The sequence below is a fragment of the Micropterus dolomieu genome, linkage group LG04 (genome assembly GCF_021292245.1).
Source record: "Micropterus dolomieu isolate WLL.071019.BEF.003 ecotype Adirondacks linkage group LG04, ASM2129224v1, whole genome shotgun sequence".
Taxonomy (NCBI): domain Eukaryota; kingdom Metazoa; phylum Chordata; class Actinopteri; order Centrarchiformes; family Centrarchidae; genus Micropterus; species Micropterus dolomieu.
The window spans coordinates 6,231,614-6,247,091 of record NC_060153.1 but is presented as its reverse complement, the minus strand read 5'-3'; the positions used below and the strand labels follow the sequence as shown (position 1 = coordinate 6,247,091).

General features: G+C 38.7%; 1 protein-coding gene across 1 annotated transcript in view; it reads right to left on the bottom strand.

Moving 5' to 3' along the window:
• prom1b (prominin 1 b) overlaps positions 1–15,478 on the bottom strand; it is a 31,603-nt gene that overhangs the window by 14,405 nt on the left and 1,720 nt on the right. The window contains exons 2-13 of the mRNA XM_046047492.1: positions 7,618–7,679; positions 7,060–7,086; positions 6,760–6,965; positions 3,159–3,279; positions 2,952–3,015; positions 2,716–2,805; positions 1,710–1,927; positions 1,519–1,599; positions 1,306–1,369; positions 1,135–1,143; positions 837–996; positions 222–374 (exon numbers count right to left, since the gene is read on the bottom strand). Coding sequence (XP_045903448.1) covers positions 222–374; positions 837–996; positions 1,135–1,143; positions 1,306–1,369; positions 1,519–1,599; positions 1,710–1,927; positions 2,716–2,805; positions 2,952–3,015; positions 3,159–3,279; positions 6,760–6,965; positions 7,060–7,086; positions 7,618–7,679 — 1,255 coding nt within the window. The remainder of the gene's footprint in view (positions 1–221; positions 375–836; positions 997–1,134; positions 1,144–1,305; positions 1,370–1,518; positions 1,600–1,709; positions 1,928–2,715; positions 2,806–2,951; positions 3,016–3,158; positions 3,280–6,759; positions 6,966–7,059; positions 7,087–7,617; positions 7,680–15,478) is intronic.

Below are 15,478 nucleotides of genomic sequence, written 5' to 3'. Positions count from 1 at the left end.
CACAGCATGGCTTTGTTGCATTTAGCTACAGAAGTAGCAGTGAGACAACACGCACAATAGCAAGGACCTGGAACTTGCACACTAATATGGGTATAGCTAATATTATTGTTATAGGGAACACCTGTATTATAAGTCAACATGTCTGCTGTTTAGGTCTAGGCTGTGTCAAAATCACCCCCTATTTATTATATTGTGTTGGGACTGTTCTTTTGGTAACATACGCCATTAGCAGGTTGCCGCCGGTGTTTGATAGGCAGCCTCGGGTTGTTGGTGTAGCTTGCTTGTCGTAGCCACAGGTGCCACACAGCAGTCCAAGGATGTTGAAGGCCAGGACAAGGACGACCATGCAGAGCACTGCCACACAGCCGATCCACCTGCAGCACATCCAGCAGTTACGGAGCAACATTAGCTTTTGTTTGGAGATGTATTTCTGGCCACCTGATAAATGTAAGCCCAAGATTCACTCTTTTATAGCTCTGTTTTTCATCACTACCTACTCCTGAGGGAAATATCTGACTCTTTAGCTGCTAAATGCTCCACTATTTTCATCAGCTAGTTGCTAACCATGTCTGTCTGGTGTTTGGTGATGAGAAGGTACTGTACATTGGATTTTTAGAGCTTTTTCTCTGAGAGTACTGAGAGTAAAGTTGCAGGCTGAACAGCTAAGCGATGAGCTGAAGCCTGTTAATAAAGTTACATAAAGCCAAGGGGAGCTGCAGATTTGTTGGATAATTCTCATCTGGCATTTCATTGCCCCCCAAGATGGGAAGTTTGTCCCCATAATGTGATAGATTTTTGCTCCCACAGTGTCCACAGACAAACACACATGCACAAACCTGTAGAAATCCATTTGGTCAATCTGTGGGTAAAAGGACTCAATGTTTTTCTGTCCTTGGTTGAGGAAAATGGTGAAATTGGCCAGAGACGCTTCCACTGGGAACATCTTGGAGAAGTCGTTAATCTCTGTGCCAATCTTGTCCAGCATGCCTTTTACTCCTAAAAACAAAAGGACAACCAAAAAATCAGAATGCAACATGACATAACTTTTTTTCAATCTCAATTAGTAGGGCTGTCAACTCAGAGGTGACAAAATTGAGGAGAACAGGGTCTAACAAAAAGTGAAAAGGGACTTACGAGGTAGAGCTGTGTTTTCATCATTCACAAGTATGCAGGTGAAGGTGAGAGAAGAAAAAATATGAAAGTGAAAGACTACGGTCAGAGATTGTAAAGAGGAAGGGGAAAACATCTTAATTTGTTAGGCACTAACTAAATACACATACATACAGTATATATACATTTGTGTACCTGTGACAATGTTTTTAGTTTGTTCTTTAACCAGTCTTGGTGTATCGTTAAAGGACGAGTAACCCTGGTGGTGGAAAGTAAGAGAGGAAAGACGATTAAGAAAAAGATATACATTTCTTTCAACCAGGATGTGTTTTGTACGAATATGATGGGTGAAAAAGAAAGTGACAAGATGAACATGAGGATGACAAAGAGCTAGAGACAGAGACTGACCTTTTGTACAATGTTGCTGAGGTCTGTTTTCAAGACGGTGTTGACATTGTCCAAGGCATGATTGATGGTATGATCAGGGAGCTGACAGAAAGAGAAAAAGAGTGAAGTTAAGTATATATGGAGATATTGCTGGCAATTTCCAGGTTCTGATTCCCATTTAATGTGTTAGACATTTATAAATTCCTTGGTACCCTGGAGAAGTCAGCATTGACTCCTAGCTGGGACAGTGTGGAGCGGATGGTGTTGCAGGTGTGAGACACAGCGCCATTAGTGCAGGCGGGGTCTGACAGGGTGTTGGACAGAGAGGCGCGCTCCCCCGACAGGCTCGCATGAAGTTTCCCCGTGCCCTCCTGAAGAACCTCCAAGGAAGAGCTGACGTTCTCCAGGGCCTCTTTGGTCTCCCGCATGGCTACAAGAGTGAGAGGAAGCATGACACTAAAAGTTTTGATAAAAACTACTTTTAGTAAAATAGTCCACACAAGTGTGTTGTTCTGGATTGTCATATTGGAGAACCACATACACAAAACACGCAACCACCACAGAACTATCCAAATTATAACAATAACACTGATTACACTGACAACGAAAGAAAAGGACAATACAAGACTTTTTACAGGGTACGACAGTGGTTCAGGATCCGGATCAATAGTATCTGTAACACCCAGGATCCACTAACACCAAGTCACGAGCACTGAAACACTTTGTCCTGATCAGCTCTGATTACCTTTGATGGCATTCTCAACTTTTCCTTTAGATAAAAGGAAATGTGAGGGAATCAAAAAGAAAAGTTAAGAAATGGTGAGAACATGCCCTTAAAAGACACACGATTCTGTAGTGATAAAACCACAAGAGAGGAAACTGCAGGTGAAAAGAAATCATGAAGCACCATCTAATAAGTGTGGCAACAATTCACAAAACATACTGAGTAACATTCAACATGATAAAAGTTTTGTTTGACCAGTTTAGGGGTTTTGACGTTTCTGAGCATCTTATGTGATAAAACATGAACAGTATTTTATACGTGTCAAAACTGGTTCATGGCTGAAGAGATTTATACATGATTGTTGAAACAAATATAACCAATCAGATGTGGCTGGAGATATTGTTTCAGCTCAGCAGCATCAGCGCTGCATAAGATACTGTGTCTTAACTGTTTCAACTGAACAGCGGGTCGTATTAAAAGCTAATGTGTGTTACCTCCTGCCATACGCAGCGCAGTGTCCAGGGAAGGAACCACCTCTTTCCCCAGCTGACTGTGGATCCTCCCACCCAGCAAAGGTCCAATGTCTGTCAGGAAACACAGAAAGATCAGACGGTTTATGACAACACTACAGTTATACATTGGTACTGTAGGTAAACACAGGGAGCCACAGGCAAACAAATTGAGACATATTAGACAAATACTGTATATAAACAGTCTGAGTTCAACTCACTGTCGAGGTCTGACAGGACTTTGTTCTTTGCCGTGGTGTACTGGGCTGTCAGGTATTCAACTTGCTGCAACAGAAAACACAAATTACATGTTAGAGAAGTAAAAATGATGAATGTTGGTGTATGTGTCTCTAGCATATGTGTGTGTTGTGTGGGGTGTAGTGTGTGTGTGTTTGGTTTTTTGTGTGTGTGTTGGTGCAAGGGCTTACCGCAGGTGTGTTGTTAGCAAATGTCTTCAGGTCTCTCATATTGGTGTTAATGAGCCGCCGAGTGCTCTTTATCTGGGCACTGATATTATGGTTCGCAGCATAGGCAATCAGTACTCCCAGACTAAAACACAGACACACACACACGCAGAGGATGAGTAAAGATAAACAGTGACCAATATTCACCAGAAGAGGGCAGCATGCCTACGTTAAAATGTATTTATTCTACATGTGCTTTTAAAGTCACTCACAGAGGATTCACAAAGGCATGTTATCAGCCTGCAAAGTCATATTTCTCAGCTACATTTGCAGGAGTTTATTTAAAAATTATATTTTGAAATGTGGATTTTGAAGTGTCATAATGTGACACAGCAACATCTTCTCTGCCTGACTTCTGATCAGATGAATGAAGTGTTATCAGGCGGGGGGTCGTTACAAATAGCTCACAGGTTTGATCCAAATGTTACATTTACATTTAAATTTACATTTACTCATTTGGAAGACACTTTTATCCAAAGCAACTTACATTAGCGGAATAACATACAAGCATCAATAAAGTAAGAGATCTACAAGTGACAATAGATACTAGTAAGCACAGCACTAAATACAAGCTAATAGCATGTACGGCATCACTGGGGTAAATACCTAGGGGAAGAAGTAAGAGTTAACAAACAGTGCAATCAATATAAGAGAATTGTAAGGAGATAGAAGAAGAGGAGTCCACGAAGTGCATGTCAGAGGTGTTATAAGAGGAAGTGTTCTCAGAAGAGATGAGTTTTCAAGAGCTTCTTGAAGTTAGAGAGGGACGCCCCTGCTCTGATGGCGTGTGGTAGCTCGTTCCACCATCGTGATGTTACAGATGAGAACAGCTGGGACTGAGATTGCTTTGTGAGTAGGGATGGCAGAGCCAGGCTACGTTCGTTGGAGGAGCACAGTGGCCGAGAAGGAACGTAAGCTTGAATTATGGAGTTTAGATAGATGGTTGCAGATCCAGTAGCCATCCTGTATGTACGCATTAGTGACTTGAATTTGATTCAGGAGGCCACGGGTAGCCAGTCAAATCGTATAACGTGAAAAAAACTGAACAATCCTTCACAATGACAATCGTATGATTTACTGTTTTATTATTAATGTTTCAATTTTCAGACATTCAGCAGGTGAAATTGTGAATGTGAGTGATTTAAAGTGTGTGGGATTCTTTGAAACAAGAATTTTTTTTTTATCCTATAAACCTGTCTTTTAGAGTATGTATAATAAGAACGTTGTCGTAACTGTTGCCAGTTCAGTGAAGACATGAAAAAACTCTGGAAAGATCTACATGATCTAAAGAAGTACACAATATTTGAGGCATCTACCCTCTTTCACTAGAATCCACCTAATTTGTGATCGGTAAAGATTTAACAAGGAAAATGGATGAGAATGGATAATGACTTTTACCTTAAGTTTGCCTAAGAAATTCTGTACATTTAATGTTATGGTGAATGATAAACTGTTCCAAATTAACTATAATGAAGTAAGAAAGCAGGATAGATAATGCTGTGACAATGAATAATGATGATGCCTGCAAAGATGCTGAGCTATTGACGTGCAAGCTTTCAGCTGTATTGTTTTTTAAATATTTTTTGCAGTAATTTTTTTTTGTTAGTCCTGAATTCATGAATATGTTGTGAATGGTGTTAATTTACCTGCCAGATAACCGATCTCTTTCACTCTGCTGAGCCTGAAGCAAAGATTTGACTGAATGTCAATAGAAGTAGAACAAGAATGCAACCTTCTGTGTGAGAGACTATAAACGAATCATAAAAACAAATCAGATAATATCTCCACATCTCCAAATGGCCAAAAAGTCCTTTATGTATGCATGTGTGTGTGTGTGTGTGTGTGTGTGTGTGTGTGTTTGTGTGTGTGTGTGTGAGCATGCATGTTTGTGATGTGAAAGCGCTCATTCAGACAGAGAGGCCTCTCACAGTCAGCCAAGTGATATCAGTAACAACTAACTGTCCCGCACAGTCTGGATCGTATTTCTCCGACCTGAGCACCTGTTTCCTCCACAGCAGGTAAACCGCATGCATGTTCCAGTCTGTGTGTGAGCGGATGTTGTTAAAGGGTAACTCCACTGATTTTATACATCTAAGTTTGTTTACAGGTCTCGGAGAGTACTACTTTTAAAGTAAAGGAGCCACAAATGAATAAATTGGGGGTGTGGTGTTAGTATATGGTGAGGTAACAAGACCTCTGCTGTACCCACATTAGCCACTACAGGCATACCAACCCGAATCGCTTGCTAAACTGTGAGTGCTCAAGTTGCATTGTGGGTAAGAGGAAGGATGTGTGGAATGAAAAAGATGATGTATCTGGTTCTACTGCATCGATAGAGATCTTTTTTTTTTAAACTGTCCATTGTGAGTCTGACAATGTTATAAGACTTCAATGCTAAATCAGCGGCACACTCTTTTAAAAAGTATAAACACACATAAACATACAATAACAATGCAACAAAACTGTTTGTACACCCCTTGATTTGTTTACAATGAAAATTTGTCTGCTTTTGATACCACTGAATAATGAAATTTCTGTTGACTTTTATGAACCTTGTTATTAATAATTTAACATTGTAGTAACTTTTGCTTGTCAAATTTAGTGTTGATTGCCTTTAATACAGATGTTATTTTGAGAAATTCCATCGAGTAATATTGGATTTTAAAGAACTTGAAGCTAACAATAAATTAATAATAATCCGAGGAGAAGGACATATGACAAACCTTGCTGCCAAGGATGTGTCCCAGTGTCACAACCTGAGGGACAGCGAGTGATTCAGCTAAATGTTGCACTTAACATTCGCTGCACAGCACACTGAATATTGTTCACTTTTATTTGTAGTTTGCATTGAATCTATATTTGTTATTTTTGTTTTGTAATTTATTACTGCTAAATTGAATTATTTTGATTGGATTAATCTTATTATGTCTTTTTCAAATGTAAACTTTTAATTTTGAAACTGCTTTGGCAAAATTGTTTAAATGAAACATTCATATAAATAAAGCACACTGAACTGAAGTGAACTAAACTAGTACAGAGATGGCAGAAAATAAGGGCGAGAGAAATGCAACACAGGCCTCTGGCTGGACTCAAGTGAAAAATGTTGTGGTTCATGGTCAACACATTAACCTCTGAGCATCCAGGATGCCCCTTAATAGTCAATTTCAGCGTGTTAGGGTGGATTCAAAATCAGAAAGCACTTGTGTACTCGTTGCTTTCTATGATCTCTGACAAGATAAAACAAGACACGCTTCCTTAGATAACTATGACCTGGATGACTGAGAACCTTCACAGGCAAGACATGCTTCCCTTTCTGTTGTATATCTTAAAATCTATTCATTTGAAGGAATATATTAACATATAGATTTTTCCAGTATCCAGCACAGTACATTCAAAACCTTTGTAGCAGTATACGAGTCTTCAAAATATAGTTGTCCAGGATGTACACAGTGAGAACAGAATCACACTAATAATAGATTTATTTCTCTCATGAAAAGTAAATATAATCCTTAAAGTGACAATAAACAAGATGATAATAATGATAAAGAAGATGATGATGACTCACATCATGAAGATGGAGGTGGCGATGAGCGAGGCAGTGAAGAAACCTCTCTGACAGTCGACGTTCTTTCTCTGTCTCTGGTGCATCTCCCCTCCACAGTTCTCACAGCATCGACACACACAGAAACACATGCCTATGATGGGCGTGAGGACCACGAACGTGATACCGATGGTCGCACATATGAAGAATCCGGCCTCGTAGTAGATCCACTGCAGGAGGAGAGGATTCATACAATCATCAGAATTATTTTTGAGACATCGTAGTGTGGATTTTATGAGATTTGAGCACACACGAGGAGTTTACCTGTAGTAATAGGACCACATTTTCTGGCTGTGACCCCATAGTAAGTGCACACCGACACACACACACACACACACACACACACACACACACACACACACACACACACACACAAAACAAACACAAAACACACAAATCCATAGCAAGAAGAAAAGACAAACAAAAAAAGGTTAGTGTGACAGCCAAGAGATTAGGAGGCAGCAAAATTCCTGTTTCTATAGAGGCATGTGAAGACAACATTAAGAGTCAAGGAAGAAAAAAATATGAAAACAAAAGTTGGTTGAAATTACTGCTAACAAGTTAAAATCAAACCAAGGGAATCCCAAAAGTCTTGCTCACAGCTCTAATTGTGATTCTTACTATAATGTGTCCAAAGTATTTGAAACTAATATTGCAAAAATACTGAGGCTTTATATATTTCCATATAGGTTTTATTTTCATTCATATGGCACACACAATCTATACACAATCTATACACAAGTATTAATTAAATCAACAAATATCAAAAAATTGCAATATCAAGATTAAGTTCATCCCAGTTATCACTTAAATCAAACATACCTTTCTCCATTCTTCTACTTTGATTCCCCCCATGTTTTGTTGAATAACTTTAACAATCATATCTGAAACAAAAAAAAATAGAACAAATAGGTAAGCACTTGTACAACCATGTTTTACAGGAAGTGTACGGCTTATAGGTGACCATCTGCCAATTTTAAACGCAATCAAATACACTTCCTGTATGAAATCTGACAAGCTACGCTATCCATTTATCTGTTCATGAGCAAACAACACAGATTATGCGGATTCATTTTTTTTAATTTCTGAGGACAGTATTGCAAATGTATTATCTCGTGTTTTTAACAGCTTTGTGTTTTGCAGAAGCTGTTTGAACTGTTTGGACTGAGGACTGAGGACTGCAGTCCAGTCCAGCTGTCTGTGTGTATATATAGGTCAGCCAACACTAAGCCTACCTGGATGGTGACTCACCCACACTGTTACTCAGCAGGTACACACTGATTCCACTTGTATGCATATACACAAACACAAACTCACACACTGTACGTGTAACACATTACATACAAATGGTAATGTCTAAATCTAAACACCTGAAAGAAACATCAAAGGTGTGGACACAGGCTAGAGATCAAATGTAACTATGTACATTTACTTAAGTATAAGTCATTTTGAGGTACTTGTACTTTACTAGTATTTCCATTTTATGCTCCTTTACTTTTATTATTTATTTTATACTCCATTACATTTCAGAATGATATATTGTAATTTTTGCTCCACTAAATGTATTTGACAGATATAGTAACTGGTTACTTTTTATAGATTCAGTTTAATACAAAATATAATTGATCAACAACAACCTACTAAGAAATGATGATAGATTTTATATAGATTACAGATTAAGATACATGGCAGCATATAGTTCAAATTAGCTCCTCCTTAATTGGCTGCAACATTAGTGATACTTACATATTGATATATCAACAATTACAGTCTGATAATATAATATTCATTACTCTGAAGTGGGCCATTCTGTATAAAGAGTACTTTTACTAATGCTTATGTACTTTAACCCAAATAAAACTTTGAACTCAGGACTTTTACTTGTAACAGAGTACTTCTACACTGTGGTTTTTGGTACTTTTTACTAAAACTAAAACATCTGAATACTTTTTCTACCACTGACAAACATATGCATGCAGATACAAATTTAAATATTTGAACACTGAGCACTACTTGCATTATGATGCATATATAGTAAAGACAATATTTTCCAGTGTTTATCAGTTTGTCCAATCTCTGAAAAATGTCTGCACTTCTTATCTCTTTTAAGAACGTAATATTGTCATATAGCAAGCCTCAGGTTGGTACAATAGGTGACACTGTACACGACAAGCAGATGGAGGCCAGTTTAGCATGTAGATGCTGACACAGCTGGTACACACACACACACACACACACACACACACACACACACACACACACACACACACATCATGTGTCCTGCCTTCTGTTTGCACACCTCCTGACCCTCAGGTGAGGTGAGAAAACACACAGATTTGTTTGGGTTGTTTGGGACCTTCTCTTCACTCACAGTTAAAATGTTCCAGTAATTGAGGTGAATTAGTAAAAGTACCTTTCTAGTGAGTAAAAGGAGCTGAGATTACGTAACCATATGGATAATCCTCTCAACACCATCCTCCTCTCCCGCTGGGAGGTGGCTGCTTTCTTCACCTCAGATCTTTGCTAACTGTTTATAAAACCCGTCCACCTGCAGCGGATCTTATGTTGTCATATAGGGTGAAGGCGTCTAGTTCTGTTAACTCTGCAGATGCAGCATATGAGCACATCTGAGTCGTGTCGATGCCACCTGCTGTTGCTCAGCTACTTAGTTAGCATTAGCCACAAGGCAGTTAAGCTTAGACAGATTAGTTCAGTGACCCAGTATAAGAGGTAGCTACTGCAAACGAAAGGAAGAGGGGGGATAAACAACCATCAGAATAAGACTTGAAAGCGCAACTTGAATTAATGTGTCCACTTCAATAGTCAGGGAGAGGGAAAGGAATTACTTCGCTCGATGGGAGGAGGCATTTATTTTTTTTACATTTTCATGTTTTCAGTGTCTGTTGTGAAGAGCTACCTTTCATAAACTAGCTTTTTAAATTATCATTGTAGTTACTGAACAATCTGTGTGCATGTCTCTGTCATTCTCAAAGGCCTGTAAAGGTACAAGGTAGTTTTATTTATCATTTTACACTGGGGTTGTAAAACAAGATGAAGATCTATTATTGGACCTATTAGTTTTTTACGCCAGTTAAACAATGTAAAATAATCGATGGATTCACAACAGAACAAACACCCACACGGGTCCATACAAGCCACTAAAAGGCTAAAAAATGTCAGCAGCGAACCATCATACCCTGCTGCCAGTCAAACCTTCTACCGCCTTACTGTAATGTATAAATATAGCCTAGCACAATCCTCCATGCTGACCTGCTCTGAGAGATTACTGGAAGGTGTGGACAAAGCCTTATGTAACCCAACAACCATTTCTACTTTTAACATTATAGGGCTTATTAAAAGTAAAGTAATACTCTCAGCCCCACATACACAAAACACAGAAGGTTGGAACAAACATTTGCATGACGGCATCCAACTCCTGATACGGTTAATTGTGGATTTTAGAAGTGTATTATCCAACTTGTTCACCTTCATGGTGCTTACTTTTGATAAGATGTTTTTGTTTTTTGTTTGTAAACCATGTTGGTCAGTGTCTGCCAATGTGAAAAGCCTCTTCAGCTCCCTGGACAGTGGAACTGACGTTAACACTTTGAACTCCATTTAGGGAACTAGCAAATTAAATTACAACACAGCCGCAAGCAGAGGCTCTCAGCTGTGCTCTTTGGCTCGTCATGCATTTAAATTGAAGCAATGTCTAATTGCAACCCCTCATATCAGATTGCAAATGTTTATGTGATGTGAGCAGTTTAACCAGAGAGTGATTTTCACACATGAGAACAGCCTGCTGCAAGTCATATAGTTTTAAATGAGGTATTTTAGGGATCTGAAGAGGAAGAATAATCAATAATGTCACAAGAAAGGAGCAAACATTAGAGAAATACCTAAAAAAAACATCAATATTTGACTCAGAAAAGTTGCTCTATTTTTTGTGACCCCTTCAGATTTAACATGAGACCCCTTGGGAAGGGTCCTGATCCCCAGGTTGGGAAACCCTGCTTTAAAGTTACCATGAGACAGCATATGGTTGGACACTGTCTTAATCAATTGTTTTGAAGTTTAATTGGGTTCACAATGTGAGATTTCAAAAGAGCCAAGATCAGTCGTTTACTACAGTATTTTTTTTTTAACAGATGTCAGAACATTAATAGGAAGTGATGTTGTGGGCTGCAGTTCAAAAGGTGTTACAACATTAAGTCATGTCAGGTTGGAACTTACGTTACTTTAAATACTACTAACCAGATGGTTACGGGTATGGTTATACTCAGTATTACACAAGGCTTTATGTACAGTATGTATTTTCAAGGCACCAGGAGCTAAAGAAAGTTACACAAGTCAAGAGGATTATAAGGCATGTCTGCTTTCCCCATTTGCACTAGACACTTCATGAGACACTACCCACAAGGAATTATATTTTAAGATCAGATAAAGAGAGACAAGAGACCGCAGCAATTATTTTCATTATCAATTAATCTGCCTATCATTTCCTTGAAGAATTGCATTGCTTGGTCTATAAATAGTGAAATATAGTTAAAAGCCAAAGATATATAGTTTACTATCATAAGACTAAGAACATCAGCAAATAACTGAATTTTTGTTTCATTTTTGATAAGAAAATTACTTAAAATCTATTTTCTTTTGATAGACATAATCTCAATCAATTAATAGTAAAAACATTGAACCCCTTGCTTGCAAAGAGATCATTTTCATTATTGATCCACATAAATAAAAGTGCATGAACGATTAGGCCAATGGCAACTACTGTTTGTTTGGGCAGATTTAAAGCATCAATGCACGATAAACTTGACTTTTTGGAGGGAGTAATTCCTCCCTTGTCTCACACATGCATTACTTAAATATTCTTATCAGACAACTAAGGTTAGGTTTGTGTGATCTGATTTAAGACATTTGCTTCCTGATAAACAAACTTCCAACTACCAATCACAGTAATTAAGGCAAACAGAAAAGTACCAGGACTATGACCCACTTTCAGGGAGTGTGTGTACGTGTATGTGTGCATGCTCGTTCTGTGCTTGCATGTGTTTGCGCGTGTGTGTGCGACAATGCCATCTGTAGCGGTGGTAGCTGCGTTAGCATTAGCCCTGTGGATGCTAATCCTCTAATCTACGCTGTGTGTATCAGAGGGATAAGTGACTGCCTCTTCACATTGTGAAAGAGACCCAAATGCTTCTTCACCATTAAAGCAACCTTCACACATATTCGTAGAGAGGGATGAGCGAGTCAAGAGAAGGGGAACCAATGATGTTAGCAACATTATTAAATTGTTGTGAGATTGATCCACCTTAGACAATCCAATTGATCTGATAAGACCAATCAATGAAATACCTTTCCTCAGTCTCTCTAACATCGATTTACGTTTCTCCACCGTAACCTCAACTGCGGCAGCCCTGGCCCCATCCAGGTACCTCTACAACAGCTAACTATAACTTCACTTAAGCCCTAACTTAACCATGGACAGCAGCAGTTCGGGGACACACTTTCTGATGGGGCAACAGAATTAGGAAAGACTAGTATCAACATACTGTACCACCAAGGAACCATCCGCATTTTTAAAAGTATACTGAAATTAGATGAGCTTGTATAGCACACAAGCCTTTATTTGCCAAAAATCGTCCAGATTATTTCAAGGGGTTTCAGCAGCAAAACAACATTTGCAAAGAAACAACCCTCTTAATAAAAACTATAGTAGAAGTAATATTTTTTTATCAGCAAATTGCATTTATGCTGCGATAACTTCAACTCTTTTTCAGCCTTTTTGTACAGTTTAATGTTGAATGTTTTCTTGCCAGAGATGCTAACTAGGATCATTTAGCAAGATTTATCTCAGGAAGAAAACCTTTGCTGTTGTTGGGTGTTTGTTAGTTTGCAACACCTCAAAACACAAACAAACAATCAAAAACAACTGTTTTATTATATATTAAAAAACTGTCTTGTATGTCAAAAATGATCAATAGGCACCCAGCCAATTCTTGATAATAATAATAATGGAGTCTACATCAATAGATACTTGCAAAAGAAATTATATGCTTATATATATTTAAAGAAGCATCCACAGTGTTAGTAATAGAAATATACTAGAAATTTTTACATGTATCTACTTTATCTTACTTAGAAGTGTTACCTTTCACCCAACAAGGCAGCTACAAAAGTAGCTTGGGGAATATTTACATATGATGTGGTCATATAAATGGAGTAAAGACCAATATTTAGACAAAACAATGTTTAGAACAGTAGCAATGTATTTAATTACTTTCAGTTCTAACCTACAATATGTCCAAAACCTGTGTAATGCTATACTGTTCTTTGTACAGTTTTTCTTTTGTCTTTCTAAATGACTTGATTTTATAACATAACCCATTTACACCTAAAATATTAAACATCTTATTCAACAACTTACCTGACAAAAAAACATTAAAATGCTGTTGGTTGTGACATTTATAAGGATGAACAGATCCTAATAAAACCAGTTTTCTAAAAGACACTTACCAAGTCATACCAGGTAGCTTGCTACTATAATTAGTAATGCAATTCAGGCAACTTACATGTAGTGTAAGCAGTTTGAACACACATTAGTAAACAGCTTCTGATATCTCATAGAGCTGGAAAAGTGAGTAAAATATGTGTCTAATAATACTCATACAAGTACATACAGTTGTGCTTCGTATAAAGTGAACCCAAATGTCAGCCTGGTTACAATTGTTGGTATTTAGTCTGTTATTTGTGCCAAAGGCTGTTTACTGTATGATGACTCACTGTATAATATAAATCAGGCTTTGCTCTGCCAGTTTAAGTCTTAGCAAACATGTTCAGGTTGTTCAAGTAACTTTTTTTAAAACTTTAAAACTTTTTTCTTAACCTTTATTTATTCAGGGGAACTCGCTTTTGCAGTAAGGCCCTGATCACATTCACACTATTACACACCTGGAAGCTGCCCAATACAACCGCAGCCTGGTCTGCTGGACACTAAGCAGCTCCACTGGGGCTGTTGGGTTATGGGCCTTGCTCAAGGGCACCTCAGTGGTGGTAAATGAGGTAGGGCAAGCACTGCTTGGTTTACTTTCCACACCCAGATTTTATCCTGCATCCTTGAATTTATTTTTAACAGATGTCAGAACATTAATAGGAAGTGATGTTGTGGGCTGCAGTTCAAAAGGTGTTACAACATTAAGTCATGTCAGGTTGGAACTTACGTTACTTTAAATACTACTAACCAGATGGTTACGGGTATGGTTATACTCAGTATTACACAAGGCTTTATGTACAGTATGTATTTTCAAGGCACCAGGAGCTAAAGAAAGTTACACAAGTCAAGAGGATTATAAGGCATGTCTACTTTCCCCATTTGCACTAGACACTTCATGAGACACTACCCACAAGGAATTATATTTTAAGATCAGATAAAGAGAGACAAGAGACCGCAGCAATTATTTTCATTATCAATTAATCTGCCTATCATTTCCTTGAAAAATTGCATTGCTTGGTCTATAAATAGTGAAATATAGTTATTCAGGGGAACTTCACTGAGAGGAAGCCTCTCTTTTGCAGGAAGGCCCTGATCACATTCACACTATTACACACCTGGAAGCTGCCCAGTACAACCGCAGCCTGGTCTGCTGGACACTAAGCAGCTCCACTGGGGCTGTTGGGGTTATGGGCCTTGCTCAAGGGCACCTCAGTGGTGGTAAATGAGGTAGGGCAAGCACTGCTTGGTTTACTTTCCACACCCAGATTTTATCCTACCGGTCTGGGGATTGAACCGGCGACCTCCCAGTCACAAGCTCGCTGCTCTAACATCCTTACTTTCATAACAATCCCCTCTAAGGTTTTGGGTTCACAGACAAATGGTCGCTGGACTCTGTTGCTGCCAGTGTAAAATTATTAACTTGTTTATGGCTCAGACTAGGACCTGGTAGTAGCATTGTGGTCAGCTGAACCTGCCAAAACTCATTGTCTTCATTAATGCAGTTATAAACAGCGTAATAATTAACCTGTGTATATACGATATGTGATGTGGGCGTGTGTGACATGATGATCCAGGTGGTCTCTACCTGTGCGTGTGTGTGTGTAAGGCAGACAGTGAATCATACTGAAAAGTCCCTGGCAGTAGCAGCATATGGCTCAGTGGATTAAGGTATTATGCAGTGATGCAGGTGACTGAGAAAGCCTCCTCTAATCGCTGATCTGCTAATTGATTACCAAGCCAGCGGCCCTAACCCTGGGCACCAAAATGGCAGCAACTTAAAACCTTCAATCCTATTGCACCGTGTCATCCTCCAACGTGACTGTAGTTGTACATAAAGCCCACAAACACACCACTTTAGGATGGTTGCAGTTCTATATAGCCATCATTGGGTTACTTAACTACACATGGGCACCAAGACAACAACATTCACTATGTTCTGATCATGTGACAGACCTGATCACCTTTTAATCACCTCAACAATATTAAAGCATGGGCCTCGAGAGGATCACCTATGAGTTATGGCAGCTATTGATCCCATTAATCTACTCATAATATTGGTTTATGTGCTCAACATGCACACAACATCAATGCATGCAGTCCCTCCGTGCACTATTTTGACCCAGTAGCATTTTACTCTGGGGCAGTCACTCCCCAATTACCCCTCAACACAGACCTAAGTGTGGA